Raw genomic sequence first — 19,362 nt, forward strand, 5'->3', positions numbered from 1 at the left:
TTTCCATTTTCCATGTAACTGCTTTAGCTTATAGGATTTAGAGCTTTGAGGTTTTGATTCATTGACAATATCAGTACCTTTCTTTCAACTAAGCCTGTCTGAAATGGCCAACAACATCACAGGACAGCAATTCTGAAATAAGAGCTTTTAATCCTCTTCACTTCTCCTCCTCTCCTCTGAGTTTTGAAGGTCTAGTTGTGGGGTATGAGGAAACACATCACTGGCTGATACAATAGATTGGCTGCTAAGTGGAGAAAGTTTGCCACCTAATGGAGATGGTGTAGCGCTACATTCCTCATTCAAATTCCCTTTCACACAAGTTGTTTTTTTCCACCCTGTTCTTTCCCTCTCTAGTGCACGGTCTTACTTCAATATAGCAATGTGATCAATGTAGACCAATATAAACTTGTTTTCCTTGTTTGGGTCTGTATTTTATTACACAAACATTTTTGTAAATACATAAGTTTCCACCTTTTATGCATACTTTTTTTTCAGTGAAATATTCGTGGCAAAGAAATCAAAGAATATTTTTGAAAAATAGTAATACATTTTGTATTTCTAAAACTTCTTTCTCTCTCATTTTCCTATTTCAGGTTCAGAATCCCCCATTTTGAGACTTGAATAGTGTCATCATTGTTGTACTACAGTTGGTTCCTGAAACCTGAAGGATCATGGAGGGGTTTCCTGTGCATTGATAAAGTAGGCTGCATTACTGGACTAGCAGCCATGTCCGCCTGCAGTACCTTCACTGAGCACGTATGGAAACCAGGCGAGTGCAAGAACTGCTTTAAACCCAAGAGTCTGCACTGTCTGGCTCCAAGTGGTGGAGGGAGACCTCCCTCTGAGCACAGGTCCCCAGCAACTCAGCAACCAATTCCACACCCTGCTGGACTCAGAGCCAATCCTAACTTTACCAACAGCTCACAAAGGGCTGGCAGTGGGTCTGCCCGCACAGGACACTTCCGTCCACCAGTGGCCAAGAAGCCAACCATTGCTGTTAAGCCTACTATGATGCTGCCTTGCTCCTCTACAGGGCTGGACTCTGATGGCAACCTACAAAGACCACCAAATGTATTAGAACAGGGCAAACCATCAGCCTTCTCAATCTGGAACCACAATGGACGGAACCGTAAGAGGCCTGGTGGGCCTAGTAACAACAATGAAGGGGAGGATGGCAGTGATGAGATAGAGGGTTATGGACAACTTAGCCCAAGGACCCCAAGTGGAAATAACAACAGTGGACTAACAGATGTTCTAAAGGAGATTGCTGGGTTAAGCCCTGGACCTTGCCCCACAGCTCTTTCTGGCTCTAAAGACTTGTTTTGGGGACGAATCAGTAGTTCATACCGACGGTCCTTGGAAAGAGGCCTTCCAGCTTCAAGCTGTCTGGCCATTGGAAGCAGTAGTAGTGGTGGTGGTACTTCTCAAAAACGGGTATCTCTTAGCGACAGCACAGAAGTCATCAGTGCAGAGGGTGGTCGCTTTTGCTACCCAGAGTTGTCTAGTGAAGGTGAAGATGATGAGGATGAGGAGGAAGAGACTGAAAGGGATGATGATGAACATGAGAGCTGGGATGAAAGTGATGAAGAATTACTAGCTATGGAGATTCGCATGCGAGGTCAACCACGATTTGCAAATTTCCGTGCTGCCACATTGTCTCCAGTCCCCTTTGCTGCAGGTAAAAAGTGGAATACTGTGCCACTTCGCAACCGCTCTCTGCAGCGTATTTGTGCAGTGGATTATGATGACAGCTATGATGAGATCTTAAATGGATACCCCTCCATGGACTCCAATGGAGCTCTTCTTCCATATGGACTTCATGAAATGCAAGGTAGTAGTTTGCAATCAAATTCTGAGTTTACCACTTCCCCTGAGTCCTCATCATCGCTACCAGAAGATTCTCGAACAACCTCCAGCAGTGCAAGCAGTGCCCCATGTGCTCTTCGAAATGGCGTGCATTCTCCTACATTTTCTAAGGAACCTGTCCCCTGCACGTCTCCTAAAAAAGAGCCTACCCAAAAAGCATTGAGTCCACTGAAGGTGACTGAAACACACAAAGCTGTCCTTGCCATACGATTAGAAGATCAGGATGGTCAAGAAGGCATACCAATGCCCCAGGCTCTTCCAGGTCAGCCTGTCACTATCAGTTTTAGTCCCACTGAGGAGCAAGCTAAACCATACCGTGTCGTAAATTTGGAAAAATCATTAATCTGTAAGCCTTACACTGTAGTGGATGTGTCAGCATCCATGGCCAACAAAGATGAACAGATTCAAGACTCTACTCCAAAACACAAAAACTTTTCAATGCCTTCTAGCCCTACATCATTTTGTAGCAATCCTTCCGGTCAGCCTATGTCTCCAACATCTCCTGTTTCCCCAGCTTCGCCTGTGATGCCAGCGTCATCCACAACTGCTGCTCTGTCAAGTACTTCCCGGAAAAAAACAGGGAGCATACGCTACCAAGAAGTGTGGACATCAAGCACAAGTCCTCGCCAGAAGATACCTAAAGTGGATCTTGAGGTTGGGAGTAATCCTGTTCCCTCCATTCCTACACTGCACTGCAGTCACAAGTCAGCTCCCACTTCTCCCACTGCTGGGCTATCTTCCTCTCGTACTGTACCTGTGAAATCCCCCAACTTATCAGAGATTAAGTTTAACAGTTTTAATAATGCAGGCATGCCTCCTTTCCCCATTATTATTCGAGATGAGCCAGCCTATGCCCGTAGCTCCAAGAATGCAGTAAAGGTACCCATTGTTATAAATCCAAGTGCATATGACAATTTAGCTGTGTACAAGAGCTTCTTGGGACTTAGTGGGGAACTGCCACAGCCAAAAGGTTTGGGTACTAGGGTAGTTAGCCATACTTATGAAGAGATTGGCTCTTCTGAGAGTGTCCAGTCTTCCACAACAGAGAAAGCTGTCTCTGGTAGATACACATCAGAAAGAGTCTCTTGTGAAGAGACTAAACTTGCACCTGAAGCAGTGTCAAAAGCACCAAATCTACATACAAGAACCACTACAGACTTTAACACTGTGACCGGGAGTCTGATGAGCTCTACAAGTGGGGCACTCTCTCCAGCTGCATCAACAAATTCCTCTGCCATTCTTTCCATTACTGCAGACCTACCGAAGACCAGCCCTACTACTAATGCTGTTGCACGCACTTGCAAGACAAGTGGAGATACTACTTACAGTAAAGATGATGATACACACTTAACTATGTGTTCTGGGATAGTGGCAAACCATAGGGAGGAGGCCAGTGCTGTGCTTTCACAGATTGTGGCCTCTATCCAGCCCCCACAATCTCCTCCAGAGTCGCCTTTAGCACAGGACAAAACCTTCAGTTCTGAGGAGCTATATGCCCTACCACCTGATGCAATGAAAGAAACTCTGACCCGACCCAAGTCTCTATTTTCTACCGCTGATGGCTGTATTTCCAAGCCCAAAAAGGACACACCTTTAAAAGTTTTGTCTAAATCCCAGAGTGCCTCTGCTGCTGTTCCACTCTCCAGCCCCCGATCAGAGCCTAATGCCCCCTTCCCCCCTCCTAGATCTACATCTTCCCCATATCATGCATCGAACATCCTTCAGAGACATTTTGGCAACTGGACCAAGAGCTCTGCTTCCAGTTCTCCTGTGCGACCAAGTGAAGGCGAAGGAAGTTCAGGTGCAGAGGCAAGACGTATTTCAACAGAAAATACCAAACCCAAACGCTGGATCTCCTTTAAGAGCTTTTTTCGTAGGCGGAAAGATGAGGATGAGCAAAGAGAGAAGGTGGAGAGAGAAAAGGAGAAGGGCAAGCTGGTTGGGCTTGATGGAACAGTCATTCACATTCTTCCACCACCACCAATTCAGCATCATCACTGGTTTACAGAGGCCAAACCAGAAGATCCCACACAGAAGCCAACCATCATTTTCACTTACAAACCTGATGGAGGGAGCACCCCTGGCGAAGGAGATGGTGAACTACGAGTAGAGGAGCGCAGAGAAACTATACCACTAACACCCGAAAAGAACACGGAACCCAAGCCTTTGAGCCAAGGCCAAACAGCACCTTCATACACTACTGGAGTTGATCTTATCAGCAAGACCTTCAGGTATTTATCCAAAGTTATATTTATTCATCTGACCTATTATATTAAAAGATTCCCCAGAGACCAAAGTAAAGCCCTAATTTGTACTTTGTAGTAAAGAAAATTTGTCTGAAACTCATTTACAATAAATATTATGTGATAAAATTCCATATTCCATATTTGTTGTTTAGGATTTACACATACAGACCAGTAGGTACTTCTTTGTGTAGTTTGGGTTGTAACGGTACAGAAACCAACACTAAAACAATGTCAAAAACTGAACCGAGAACCTCGACAACCTCCACTCTTCTCACTTGTGGTGGAGTTTCCTACATACAAATAGTGGCTCCCTATAGGGTTTACGAATTTAGTACAATTTCCAGCTTATTTTCAGCCATAAGCTGATCTTTCATCTGTCTTTGTGCATAGGCCTGACTTTAAAAAATTGAAATTGTGTCTATATACTTTAGAAGGTGTAGTGAGCTGATAGCTGCTTCTCTGGTGCACTACAGTATGTTCAGGGACCGTACACAGTGTAGGCCCTCCAAGTTGTGTTGATCATCCAGGTTGCGAGGCATTCAGTGACCGGTCAGAATATAGCGTATAATAATCAGTAAATGTTAGTAAAGATCAAAATAGTCATTATATGTATTTGTTGGAAGAGATGACGTATGAGACAGTGCTTACCAGACAACGCACTTACTATATGCAGCTATTGAAGAACCATAGCAAGAATAACCTTACACAAAACCAAAAGTTACTTTAAACTATGCAAGGTTGTTTTTATATGTTTTGCTCAATCTTTTGCAATTGCTCCTCCTATGTGCTGGTATTCCTTCTTACTCTATTATAACTCTTCTCACCACATATAGAGGAGTTTATTCTGAATTTGGTGTTGCTGCTTTCCAACAGCAAGAAGGCACTGACTGTACAATCTGTATTGTCCTTCCCTTAATGTTATCTATTTCTTGAAAGGCAGAAGTTTGTGCTCAGTGGTTAAGAGTGGGATCTCAGTGTGTTACATGTCAGCCACATAAACAACTAGTCTCTTCACCTATTGCATCAAAGCCTCACACATATACACACCCAGATCTCTCGCGCTGTCGTATGATTGTGTTTTGGGTTAATTATTTGCCTTTGACCTGCTGTTGCCTTCATGTTTGATTTCTTGAGGTACATTTTCACTTAAAGAGCAGGCTGGGTGATAGAGTGGAAACATTTTAAATCATTGTTTAAGCTTAATTTTTCAAATGCTACTTTTTGTTAACAGGAAAATGTTTCAGTTTAATTTTTTGAACTGGAATGTACAGTGACAAGCTTAATGCATTTCTCCTGATTCACTAATAAAACATCCATCATTTACCTGGATCTACCTGTCTACTCATGTCCTTTTTTAATATGCTTAGTTTTATCAAAGCTAATATATTTTCAGTGTCAGTAACATTGTAGCTATCCATTGTTGGAAGATACTCTTTTCTTGAATCAAGTTATCTGTACAGTATTTTTTTCACTGCCTCTTCCTGGGATGCTTGTGATTGTTTACTCAGCAGGTGTCACACCCTCAAACAAATTTAGGTCATGCAGAGCCTGTTCAGGTGTTCATCTTCTCACCTGTTCTTTTACATTTGATCTCTTCCTTACACTGTATCTTTTGTCCTATTGTATTGCTGCTACCTTTATATTGCATATTATATATCCATACATTCTGTCTTGTATTTAAGGTGCTTAGCTTTATACCATCACTTTATATTTCATCATGTATATCTTGCTCCTGTACCATATTTTCCTCCCATATTTTATACTTTGAGCCTAAAGCACTGTGTAAATATTTCACTGCTTCTTCCTGTCAAGAACTCGGCCCCATTCTGTCTTCTCTTTTTTTCCCTAGGTTCCCTGCTTTTTTCTCCTCCACAAGCTTGAACTTGAGTCATCTATTTCTTTCTTCCAGGTGCTCTTGTCTCTTCTTTCTTCTCACAACAAGTGGTATCAAGAATGCATTAGCTTTGTAAGGGACATGATATGTTTGGACAATACCGTGATTAATAATACCATGATTATGTTGGGCTTTGCTGCATATATTGAAGACGGGTAGTTTATTTTACATGTTACTGAAAAATCTAAAGCCAAAATCTACAAGTAATTATTATCATTAATTCTGGAATACAATGATGATGGAAGAACAGTAAAATATAAACTTGGCTTATAATGTTGAGTAAAAAAAAAGCTAGATGCGTTTTTCAGTAACGGCTAATGCCACTAGCTGGGCCTGATTTCAGCAAAGAACTATAGTGCAAAGTCCCCATGATAAATGTTTTTTCATGTAGCAGCGGGAACATCTGACTTAACATTAAAAGACAGACTAGCTGTTTTCAGTTAAATGTATTTACTTATATTTGACACAAGGTTAATTTTATTTTCAACAATACTTTCCTCAGTCAAACTGTTGTTACACCTTGTTTAAGTCTACATACTGGCTACACAAATATATAATATGGCTTTGTCGAATGAAGCGAACCAGATTAACCTCTCACATTCTTTGGCATCTCACTTTGAGTGTAGTATGCATTATTTTCTTACACCTGTTGTTAATTTTTTTTTTTTTTTTTTTTTTTTGTACAAAGATTCTAACCCTAAGTAACCCTGCCGTTTACAGCCCTCCCTGTGAATGAAATCACATGGTATGTTACAGTGTAACCTACTACTGTTTACCTCTAAGTATTAATTCGTCGTTCTCATAATCCAAAAACAAAAAAAAAAGAGCTTAAGATGTGCATTGGTGCCTATGCTTTAATTGGTGGTACAGTAGATTAAATTAATATTTAGAAAAAATGCGCTTGTGGAAAGTGAATTCGGTAAATAACTCTTAGTAAGGATAAGTATTGTGTAACAGCCAGTTTTATGAGCTTTAAACATCTGTGTCTCTCTGAGACTTTCTGTAGCCCTGGACATTCTACGACCAAAACAGTTTTTTAAATGTAATACTTGAGTTCAAAGAATATGTCTCCATAGTTAGGAGAAATGATAACACAGGTCATTCGCCAGACCCTGTGCTTTTACTGGCAGAAGAGGGGTTAACTCCAGTGGTTGCATTGGCTAAGAGTGGGCGTGCTCTTCAGCCCTGCCAAACACACATTACCTAACGCAGGTAGGAACATTCAAAGAGAGAGAAACACAGACACAAGGAAAGAACACACGAAGGATATTGCTTTTTGATTCTTCACAACTGGCCAGCTTACGATTACAGCTCTAGCTAGAATGTGAATTCACCTTTGCCTTGTATTCAAGGTTTCCAAATGGGAAGCTGTGTGAGCCAGTACAGTGGGTAAGAACTGAACCAGTTCCTTTAATTTACTTCTGTAAGTACCTGTGACAAATCCGGGCCATTTGAAATCATGTTGACTTAAGCAGGAGGATAGCTTTCTCAGATTCTATGATGTGTGCTTTGTCCATTCCTCGAAGCAGAGATCTGTGAATAAGTAAAATACACTGAGGCAGCTTCATACTGCCTGAACAAGTCAGGTCCTGACACAGAAACATGTAGCCATAAAGGTATTTTTCTTTCTCCCAAGGGGCCTCTCAAGGCGTGTATCCACACTGTATTAGGATTATACAGTATACTAAAGATTGGCTGGTGACTTGGTGCTTTTTTTTGGCTATTTTTATAACTGAGAATGATCCGGTAATAATAGTGTTCACTAGAATGAGTGGTACTAAGTGCAGTAATTAAATGTATTCATGTAGGCAAAATAGGGAACAGTCAAAGAGGAAATTTGTCATAAAAGATTGATTCAATCTTCTGCTTTCAGTTTTACCGTACTGTACTGTTAATAGGCTGTTTATTTTTTAATCAACTTTAGTCATTCTTCCTTCTTTTTATAGTTTGTTCATTAGTTTTCAAGTTGACCAACAATGTATATGAGTATTTTCTTTGAAATGAATTCTGGCAAGTGCTTAACTGTGACAACTATTGATTGTCCCTTTAAAAGAGACACAGATAGCTTTTGGCGTACGAAGACGGAACATAAACATGTCAAATATGATGCTTTAAGTGCTCTTTAGCTGCTCTCTTTTCAGTGGCATCATAGTCAGGATACTGTAATAATTCTTGTGTTCAAAATGTCTCCAAAATGTCCTGGTAATAGAATTTTTCTGAAAATGACATTTCCTTCCAATGTATTCTAATAATATCTTAAGGAACTTTGAAGTGGACATTTTTTAGTCATTTAGCTTTTAGTCATTTACTTTTTGTTTTGATGACTGCTTGCAAAGAGGTTTGGATTGGTTCTAAATTTTACACTATAACTGGCTGTGAATAACTGGCTGGCTTGACAATTGTACTGGTGCAAAAGCTGCTGTAAAGATGTGATACAGACTTTTGCATTAGATAAAGCCCTCTATGAACTCTGCTGTGTTTCGAGCTGTATTTGTTGGGAGACGTTTTGCTATGATCACATAAATCATAAATCTAGTGTTTGTTCAACACTACAATCAAAGGAAATGATTGAGCATGTGATAAATATTTGAGCCACACCTATCAAAGTGCCTGTGGCTATGATACAAGCTCTCTTAACTTTCTGTGACCTTTTACCTTTTTAGTTTTACTTTACTATGTCTGCTAATTATTCAGCAGCAGGACAGGGATAATAATTGCAGTAGATCAAACAATTCAGACTCCTAAAGGCACTGCCACAATTAGAAACGATCTTAACACCAAACAACGGTGCTACTTTTAAAAGCCACGTGCCACGAGTATGGATAGCAGGTTTTTTGTGTATTACAATATCTACAGTGATTTTGATTGTCTCTTAACCTGTGTGGTCATAAGCCAGGTTGTTTGACGCTCTGATTTCTCACACAGGTCACATTGAAAGGTAGGGCTGTACAATATGACCATATATGGTTAATTTCATATCCTCATAATGATATACTGTATATCACAATGGCATTCTTTCTTTAAATTTAATGAAAATATCTCTATCATTTTACAATTTGAATAACATACTTGAACAAAATGCAAATTATTTATATTTGATTATTTTTCAGCTGAGAATCTATCCCTAGTGCTTACAATGTACAAATGAACAACATACTTTTGGGGCTTCATCCAAAGATTATGCTTGTACTGAATGATATAGTTTTTTTTTGTAGGCGGTAGTTGTTTGTCTCATGGACACAGGTGTGCTGCTGTCGGTGAACAGAGGCTGCAGGCCTCGCCACGTTTTTTTTCTTAATAATGCCAAACATTTGCATTATGTGTAATGCATTTACATTTGGAAAGCACTTGAAGATCTAGTCAGTGAAGTGTATATCGTGCAATAGAAGCAATAAAACGTGTAAACATGTAATGGTCAAAGTTGTATTAAAATGTATGGTGGGTTACCTGATTCAAAATGTGAACTCCTGCAAATACAGTAGTAAAACATTCTAGTTAAAACATTACCAAGCTTGTGCCCTCTCAGCAATTGCCCCACTACTCTGACAAGGAGGTTGGGTTAAATGCATATATTGAATTTCATTGTAACATGTGGTACTTGTATGCACTGATCATTATAACCACCTGTGCAATTTAATGCAATTCAATGCAGTGCCGTGAATTCTACTTTTGCAAGGTGTCATTTTTCAGTTTTTAGGTTAAAACTTATCAATGTGAAAATTCTATGTGTTTATTATTGTGGTCAAAGTGGGCAGTGGAGTCGCACTGAAGTGGTTTTAGTGTTTTGGCCACCTCATTTCATTTTAAATAATATGTATCACATACATCGTAGAAAAGAAGAAGAGGGAAAAAAAATACTAAAAATCAAACTGTTATTGTTAGTTATTTTTAAAAGAAAATAATAAAACTACATTGCACATAAAATATGTTTAGCCTTTTATACATTGCGGTGTAAAATGTTTGCTCTTGCTTGTGAAGACGTGGATGGTATTTGGCAGATTGCCTCCACAACTTCCAGCTCTGGTAGCAATGAGCTACAGTCTATGACGAGTCTCCTCATAGCATCCCCAGGGCTTTTACACTGTGATTGCAGTCTCTATGTGCAATCTCACCTCTCTCTGTGATAACACACTCTGAGTAACTGTAAGATACCACAGATTTCTTATGCCCACAGCTCAGTCAGGCCACTGTCGGTACATTATGAAGAAATGTCATCCTTTTGAATGCATTGTAAAGAGGAACATTATATATCCGTCTGTAGTAAGGCTTTCCAGTAAGGCTTAGCAGCATTACAACAGAGCTGTAAAATGCAACAAATCATTAGGGGAACAGACATAATGTTTCATAAGGCCATGTTCACATAAATATCATGAGGTCTATCTGTGTAACCATTGCTGCACTCAGAAAACACATTGCATTTCATTTATGTTTTATTTAATTCTTTGCTCCATCTTTCCAAGCTTCTTGGTTCATTCTTTTATTCCTCAGCAAAATCGCAATAGTTCATTACACTCCTACAGGTTTAAAGTGTTAAGAAAGAAAAAAACAACTAACGATCACATTTAAGTCTGCCACCTTATCATAACACAGTGTGCTGGGGCAGATTTAGATGAAATTCATCTCACCTTTTAAAATTCCTCAAATCATAGCCATACTGTCTTCAAAACTAATTATCACGCACCTTTCTGACCTGCTTTGACATTTTCTTCTCATCTCCCCTCAGGCGAAATATGTGTCGTTGCTTATGAAGCAGCTAGGCTTTAGCCCCCCACTCAGAACTGCGCTGTCTCCGTTTCTTTCCTTGCTGAGAAAGATGCATTGAGCTGACGAAGTGATACAGATATTGATTTGAGACACAAAAAATGAGCAGATACAAGCATTATTGTACAGAATGTGTTTCTTTCGTATCTTATGCTGTCAGATACCCTTATCCGTCATAGAAAAAATAACTACTGTTTTCACAATGGAGCTTGCTATTATCATCTGAATTTTCTTTTTTTGCACATTGTCAATGATAAATAATCAAATAAAACCATTTAGAACAGATTTGATGAAACTGTTAATGGAGCAAATATTCAGCATTTCCGGAACTAAACAAGCCATGTTTCTTTGTGTCATGTGCAGCCAGGTACCCCTCAGTGCCAGCAGTGCCAAGGATCGAGAACTGCCTGGTGCTGCCTCCCCGCCTGCCAAAGTGAATCTGGGGCTGGTGCTTGGGGAGGGAGAGGAGGTCCATGCCAACCAGGTTGCCATACCAGTTTCAGCCAGCGACGGCAGCGCCAGCCTCGGAGAGCATGAGGATGATGGAGATCACTCTCATCATTCCCATTCTCCCGCCTCCAGCCGCTGCAGTGCTACATACAGCAACCTGGGTAAGAATGACATACACAAGATCACAGCGGTATAGTTTATAAGAATTAATATGTTGGGGCTGTACATATAGTAGTTGACACAAAACTTAAGAGTATTTATTTATTTACTGTGCTGTGTTGGAACAGGATCTTATTGTCTAAATGAAGATGTTTTTGTGTGTAGGACTGATATTTCTGGTGGTCTTGGGTCATGCATGGGAAAAATGTCTTAAGACGTGAAAAAAAAAAAACAGTTCAGAAAACAGTTCATTGTAGTTAGAAGATGGCAGTCCAGTGGCATTCCTGAGCCCTGTACATCACAACATTGAAAGCACCAGGTGCTATTACAGCACGTGTGTGTGTTTCCTTAAGCAAAAACACAGTTGACTGTAATTTACCGTGCAACTCATAGAAATGTGACCAGGGGAAATTGCAAATAAGCTGCTGATTGCACACCACAAGTTCTCGGTGCAATAAAATTTACACTCTAGACTTTAACCATAGGACTCAAGTTGTAATTGTATCCAGTCCTGTTTGTTTGTGTTTTCCAAAATGCATCATATGTCTTTGGATGTCTGTGTCCACATGAAGGTTCTGTTGAGCATTATTAGGTACTTCAACTGGAATCAGTGGATGGATGCCACAATCTCCCTCTCTTGAGTGTCTGCGGTTCACTTCCATCTTAAATACTGTAGGGGATTTGACTTTTCTTCAGCAACTTCTGAAGCACACCCGCCACACCTCCACGTGTGACAAGTCATAATTTATTACCTGCTAACACAGCTGGAGCTCAGAATCTTGACGCATCTTTTCACCTGCAGCCTGCCACTTAGAATCTAGAATAACAGTCAAGTTTAACGGAGCAGCTTCTTCTCTGTTAGGACTAATCTCATCACAGCCATTTGCTTTAACACGTGTTGACACAAAGAGAACGAAAACATGCCGATTAACATATGTTCATCTAAATGCTATTTTTTGTATTCTTTTTTAGTTTTTGTTGCATTGCTTTTAATTAATATGATTGATAAGCTAAGAGCAGGGTTATGCTAAGAACATTACACGAAGGACATCACAAGAAAATGTACTTCATAGCTTAACTGCAATAAATGTCATAAAAGTTTTTATCCTACCATCTTAAACTAATAATTAGCCTGTGTTTGTTAACTAAACATTTTCAATTACCTGGCCTGACTCAGGCATAAAGCTGAGTTAATCACTTACAGGTGCTTGATTTTTTTATTTTTTTTCCCACAGAGCTCCTCAGGTAGTTCGTGAGCACAATATCAGTTTCCATCTGGAATAAAAAGTCAAGATTTCTAACCTGAGCTTTCCAGCGTGTGCAGCACAGACAAATAATTATATATTATTACCATTATATAATTTCAAGCTACTACTGAGAAGTGCTGCTTCTAATCCCGTTGTTATTCTACATAAGTGTCTTTAAAAAAAAAAATAAGATGTGGTTTTGCAGACTTTTGAAAGCTCAAAATTTACATAGCACTAGTGATTTGGGGGATTTAAAGAAATATTAAGTCTCAGTATCCTATGACAATTTAAAAAACTATATCTGTATTCTAAATAATAAGCCCAACTATTATCTGGTTTATAATGCTTCAGACTGCAATGTTACAAGCTCTTATTGCAGTCTGTTCATGAGACTTGACAGAGGCTCAGTACAACAGGCTTGGAGGTGGTTGAATCATGAAAGCACATTAAGAGCAGGCTTTTAAAGCGGCAAACGGACGTAAAGGCATAGCAGTCAAACGTAGCTGTGCTTAGCTGTGTATAGCTTTAAACATGACACCTTCTCTAGGTGGGAAATAATCTAGCTGTGATCAAGTTGTGTGTGAGAGCAAGAGAAATAGAAACACAAAGCGATAGGGTGAAGACTGTGGGTCTGGAGCAGATACACAGCTGAGGTGCTTTCGTGTGTGTTTACAAATTTGGTTGTGTGGTGTTTAGAAAGTAATTTGATCAGAGCAAAGTGTGTGTGCTGTTGTTGCACTAATTAGGCTTTTTACAAGGTTATGTGCGACTTGGGTACGCTGTGTTTGTGTGATGATCAGAATGCACATAAGCACCATGGATGGATATATTGTGAATATGCTAAAAGCTCCCTGAATGACGCACGATGGGCTGCCTGCAGCTCTTCTACATGCTGCTAATGAGGGAAAACGCTGTATTAAGTGTTTGTTTGTTTGTTTTTCAGTCATTGTACTTTCATTTTTGTTTGGAAGTGTGTGTATGGCCTTCAAGATTAACACCCAGAAGCAGAGTGATGGCTATTTTAAGTTTCCACATCGATCTTGTTCTTTTCTATTTTTCAAGATTTCAGAATTGATTTGATCTCTCTCTCTCTCTCTCTGTCTGTCTGTCTGTCTGTATGTCTCTCTCTCTCTCTCTCTCTGTCTCTGTCTATCTCTATCTCTCTTTCTGTCTGTGTATCTCTCTCTCTCTTCTCTTCCCTCCCCCCCCTCTCTCTCCCCTCTCTCTCTGTCTCTCTGTTTCTCTCTCTCTCTCCCTCCTTCTCTCTCTCGCTCTCTTCTCCTTCTCTGTCTGTCTCTCTCTCTGTCTCTCCTCTCTTTCTCTCCTCTCTTTCTCTCCTCTCTCTGTCTCTCCCCTCCCTCTCTGTCTCTCTCTCTCCTCTCTCTCTCTCTCTCTCTCTCTCTCTCTCTCTCTCTCTGTCTCTCTCTCTGTGTCTCTCTCTGTCTGTCCTCTCTCTCTCTGTCTCTCTCTCTGTCTGTCCCCTCCCTCTCTGTCTCTCTCTCTGTCTGTCCCCTCCCTCTCTGTCTCTCTCTCTCCCCTCTCTCTCTGTTTCTCTCTTCCCCCTCCCTCTCTCTCTGTCTCTCTCTCTCCCTCCCTCTCTCTCTCTGTCTCCCCTCCCTGTCTCTGTCTCTCTCTCTCTCTCTCTCTCTCTCTCTGCTGTTCACTTTTGGCTGCAGTAATCCCTGTTGACACATTTTAAAGGAAAATCGTATTCAAATTTCAAGTGCAAGTTTCTCTCGCTCTCTGACTTGCTATATTTGCAGTGTTCAAACACACTTTGTGTTTTTATATCGAGCATCAGGCAGTAGGAGGCAGAGCCCTCACTGCCTCACTCAGTGAGAAATCTCCAGTTTTGGTGGTAACATTGAGCCTGCTTGTTGGCACCAGTGTCTCCGTACAGACTCTCAGGGATGGAAGCAGAGCTCTCTGCCTCCCTGCACAGCTGCTGCACTGCATTCACCCAAAAACTTTAAGGCATTAGTGGAATTGAGGTAGGCTTGTTTTGCTCCCTGTCTCTCAGTATTTTACTTTCTTTACCTGTCTGTCTTTCTGTCTGTGATGCTCGCCCCCTCAGCTCTTTATATTTCTCCATCTCTGTCACTTCCCTCACATTTAGCACCTCTAGCTACATACTTTACTGCTACTGTTTTATTCCTCTCCTAATATTCTACCCACCTCCTACATCATCCTCTTATTGCAGAGTCAGTTAGTTTTATTGCTGCACAATGGCTGAACAGTAATCACTCTGCTACGGCAACAAGTTCCTCCTTCTACTGCCAAGCAAGTGTTGGAAAATACCAGTTTACCGAAATTGCAAATACAATAACTTAATGTGGAATTTTTGTTATATATATTTATTCTAACTGGACTGATTAAAAAATATTTCTATGTAGGAAGTCAGGTTTCTTCTATTTGAAAGTTTTATAGCTTAAATATACTTAAGACTAGATAACTGAATTGTAAATGTAATCTCTATCCTTTTAGGTTGTATATTTGATTTATATACTTAATATACTATACTGTACTATACTAGATAATAGATTGGTGTGTGTTTGTGTGCATGCATGCCCCTTTTTATTTCCTGTCTTTTTGAACTCAGGACAAAACATGTTTAAAAAAAAAACTATAAACCGTTCTCCAGTAACTGTTAAGTAGTAGTAACTGAAAATAGATTTAACGGGGTTAACCACTGCATATATCATACTGTCATTCAAATCGGTTGTTTTAAGTGAATTCCCAATACAGAATTGCTAGGCACAGGTAATATAGCACATTCAATTTAAACATTTAGTTTTTTGTAGTGGTATCACAACATTTTGTATTAGATTAAAAAGACGTTTGATTGAACTTGACTCGAACGGTGATTTTATAATTATTGCAATTACACTAAATCAAATCATTTTTCAAGCCATAATGCCAAACATTTGCTGGTTTCGTGTTCTTAGATATGAAGTTTTGCTTTTTCTGTCGCTCTCGCTCTGTCTCTCTCTCGCTCTGTCTCTCTCTCGGTTTCTCTCGCTCGGTCTCTCTGTCGCTCTGTCTCTCTCTAGCTTTCTCTCGCTCAGGCTCTCTCTCTCTCTCTCGCTCAGGCGCTCTCTCGCTCAAACTCTCTCTCTCTCTCGCTCTGTCAGTTTCATCCCATTTCAAAGCCTGTGTGAAGACTTTAAACTCTGAGAAGTTATTTTTCACTATATTTTGACATTTCATACACAGATTGATTATTACATTATTTTAATAATCTGCAAATCAAGCATACTCATATTATATTAATTTTGTACTTGTATGCATTATACCATCATTCTAAAAATACTGTATTCTTAGTTTTAAGCAAAGTGACTGTCACAAACTCAATGTGATGTAATTTTATGAAATCACAGCCACATTGCTGCAATAAAATATCCCTATGACTGGACGAGGGAGACAGTTGTTTTTTTTGATGGATTACTGGCGATTATTGGAGGAAACACATTAAATATATTCCTTCTAGGCGGGGATTAACAAGACTCATTTACTTTATCCTGACAGCTCTTTCTTAAGGCTTCTACTTCTTTCATAAGATGATGGCAGCATGATGCACACGTGAGGAGTTACTTGCATAAGTTGCTTTTGTGCTAAGCAAAGACAAATGGTTTGTCCAAGCAGATTCCTTAATCATCCTGATGGGAGAAATTATTTGGCAAAGGATGTGACTTTAAAAGGCGTCATATTATAACACTCTGCAGCCTCCCATCATAATCTTCCATGAAATTGGGGCGTTCCCTGGTGAGTTAAAAGCTGCACAGTAGGGTTGTCTGTGACCTTGTACACCCACTCAGTTAAGGTGTTAGGCTGCCTCGTTGCTACCACATAAGCGATACTACTCATTTGTTCTTTCAGTCTTATCAGAAACTTGTGTCTGATCCATCAGCTTCTAGAATCTTCAACTCCAGAGAACATCGAAGGAGTCTAATCAACCCCTCAACTCACTAACCCATTCCCATCATCAACCAAGAAAATTAGGTCACTTTGAGCGCCTGATAAATTGGTCTACATGCTTCCTATTTAAGCTTCACTGCAGAACAGGACTGCAGATTGAGTCGGGCAGCTGTATGGTTGGAGGGACAAATTGTGCCCAGCTGTCCGGCCCCCTGGCTTGAATTCCCCTCAAGGCCACCAGTTCCCTTATGCACTGCAGCACACAACCTTATGTCAGCCCCCTTCTCTTATAAGAGGCAGCAAGCCTGAAGGTGACATGAAATGCCAAGTAAAGGAACAAGTTTCTTTGGGGGAGCTGGTGATAAGAGTTTTGAATGATTTGTATGTCAGGTGTAAGTTTTAACCTTTACTGCAGTTCTTTTGTTTTGGGTTGTTTACTTTCCAGCAATGGCTGTCTTGGCTATTCCTGGTTGAAACTGCCATGCAAATAATATGCTCTACACTCAATTATATATGCTACTGTGGTTTAAGCAGTCTATTGATTTTAAATCTTATTCATACAGTAAAGATTCTCCCTCTCATCCAGGTCAATCCAGAGCCAACATGATCCCATTGAAGCAACCACGAAACATCAAAGCATCCAACGACACCTTGGCCTCCATCGACTTAGACAGCCTTTCTGACCAGCCAGTCCCTAAGGCCACACCACCACCACTACCCAAGAAAGGTGTACCTCGCTCAAGTACTGAACCCAGCCTTGGAGGCAAAGAGCCAATTCAGGGAGCTCTGAGACCTCGGGCTGAGGCTAAACCTGGGGGCACCAACCTCAGTGTGGCCAACCCTCTTTACGACTTGGACTCCACCTGGGAGACAGGTAGTCAGAGCTCCTCTCTTAGCTCCGAACCTCATCGGGCCCACGACCATGAGAGTGGTGACTCCCTAGAGAGGCCATCGGCAGTTACAACCACCAACAAGGGCCGGCCAACTAATAGCCTGTCCTCCCTGGTTCCTCAAACCGCACCTGCTGTACCGAATACTTCCACTGGCAGAGAGAGGAAGCCCTACCTGAGTACTGAATCATTGGCTGGAAGAGGTCGAACCACTGCTGCTGCTGGAGGAGGATGTACCAAACCTCACAGAGCTGCTCTTTACAGGGGTTTGGACAGCTGGGATGAAGTGGTGGGGAGGATCCGGGGACTCCACACTGACACCCTGCGGAAACTGGCTTCAAAGTGTGAGGACCGTTTCATGGCCGGCCAGAAGGACCACTTGAGGTTTGGCACTGATAGCTGGTCCCATTTCAGGCTGACCACTGGAAAGCCCTGCTGTGAGGCGGGGGATGCTGTTTACTACACTGCCTCCTACGCCAAGGACCCTCTGGTCAACTATGCCATCAAGGTAAGATGCCTGGTTCTATTTGTAGTTCAGGTTGTCCTGCCTAATAACAATGTTAAAACTGAGCACTTTCATCATGATTCACATCCTGATCCTGTTTGCATTTTGTTATAAGAAGATATACAATTTAAAAGGTTCTGCTTGTAGTCTCAGGGCTCAGACAGATTCAAGTCTGTCTGTTAAGTTTCCTGAAAATCACTGCATTTCAGTTTTTTAAACTGCTGAATTAAGTTAATCCAGTAAACATAACATGATGTCTCTTGTGGATTTAATGATGGTGTGTAGATAATTTGAAACAAGCCAGTTAATGTTAAATTAAGGTGAAATGCATTTAGTGGTGTGTTGTACAGCTGCAGTGATTTAGTAAAAATCTAGTCTACCTAGTTTGTAAAGTAGTGATAATTGATAGCTCACTGGAGGTGTTTTCAAGCATAAATGTCATTAGCTAAACAGTTTTGACCTGCATGATTGATATTTCATAGATTAAAACTCCAGTTCATTCATTGAAGAAGTAATTTGCAAATTAACCAATAATGCAAATGATTTACTTGTGGAAATAATTTAGTAATGATAAGCAAAGGATTTATTAGTTGCAGCCCAAGTCTACTGATGCATGTGAAACCACTTAATATGAAAATATGAGTCTTAAACTGTTATCTGTTCTCACAGTTGGTATTGAGAAAGACTAATTTAATTTATATAAAGTAATTTTCTTCTTCTTGTCCTTTGGGCTGTTCCCTTTCAGGGGTCACCATAGCGAATCATGTGCCTCCATCTAACCCTGTCCTCTGCGTCCTCTTCTCTCACACCAACTAACTTCATGTCCTCCCTCACTACATCCATAATCTCCTCTTTGGTCTTCCTCTAGACCTCCTGCCTGGCAGCTCCAACCTCAGCATCCTTCTACCAATATACTCCCAGTCTGTCCTCTGAACATGTCCAAACCACCTCAATCTGGCCTCTCTGACTTTATCTCCAACACATCTAACATGAGCTGTCCCCTCTGATGTCCTCATTCCTGATCTTGTCTCTCCTCGTCACTCCCAAAGAGAACCTCAACATCTTAAGTTCTGCTACCTCCAGTTCTGCCTCCTGTCTTTTCTTCAGTGCCACTGTCTCTAAGCCGAACAACATCTCTGGTCTCACCACCGTCTTGAACACCTTTCCTTTCATTCTCACTGATACTCTTTTATCACACAACACACCTGACACTTTTCTCCACCCGTTCCAACCTGCTGCACTCGCCACACTCTCAGTTGCTCTGAACCGTTGAGCCCTTAGTACTTAAAGTCCTGCACATTCTTCACCTCTGCTTCCTGTAACCTCACCGTTTCACCTGGGTCCCTCTCATTGACACACATGTATTCTGTCTTACTGCGACTAACCTTCATTCCTCTGATTTCCAGAGCAGACCTCCACCTCTTAAGAT

The 19,362-nt window shown here is 40.8% G+C and overlaps 1 protein-coding gene across 7 annotated transcripts in view; it reads left to right on the forward strand.

Moving 5' to 3' along the window:
• peak1 (pseudopodium-enriched atypical kinase 1) overlaps window positions 1-19,362 on the forward strand; it is an 89,226-nt gene that overhangs the window by 62,241 nt on the left and 7,623 nt on the right. For 6 of the 7 annotated variants that reach the window (XR_010914131.1, XM_067500651.1, XM_067500650.1 and 3 more), the window contains 4 exons: window positions 594-4,097; window positions 5,962-6,021; window positions 11,131-11,378; window positions 17,125-17,936. Coding sequence is in view for 6 of the 7 variants with exons in the window: in XM_067500651.1 (XP_067356752.1) it covers window positions 727-4,097; window positions 5,962-6,021; window positions 11,131-11,378; window positions 17,125-17,936 (4,491 nt within the window). In the remaining variant the exon portion in view is untranslated. The remainder of the gene's footprint in view (window positions 1-593; window positions 4,098-5,961; window positions 6,022-11,130; window positions 11,379-17,124; window positions 17,937-19,362) is intronic. The other variant, XM_067500654.1, reaches the window with a different exon arrangement.

The sequence above is a fragment of the Channa argus genome, chromosome 4 (genome assembly GCF_033026475.1).
Source record: "Channa argus isolate prfri chromosome 4, Channa argus male v1.0, whole genome shotgun sequence".
Lineage (NCBI taxonomy): Eukaryota > Metazoa > Chordata > Actinopteri > Anabantiformes > Channidae > Channa > Channa argus.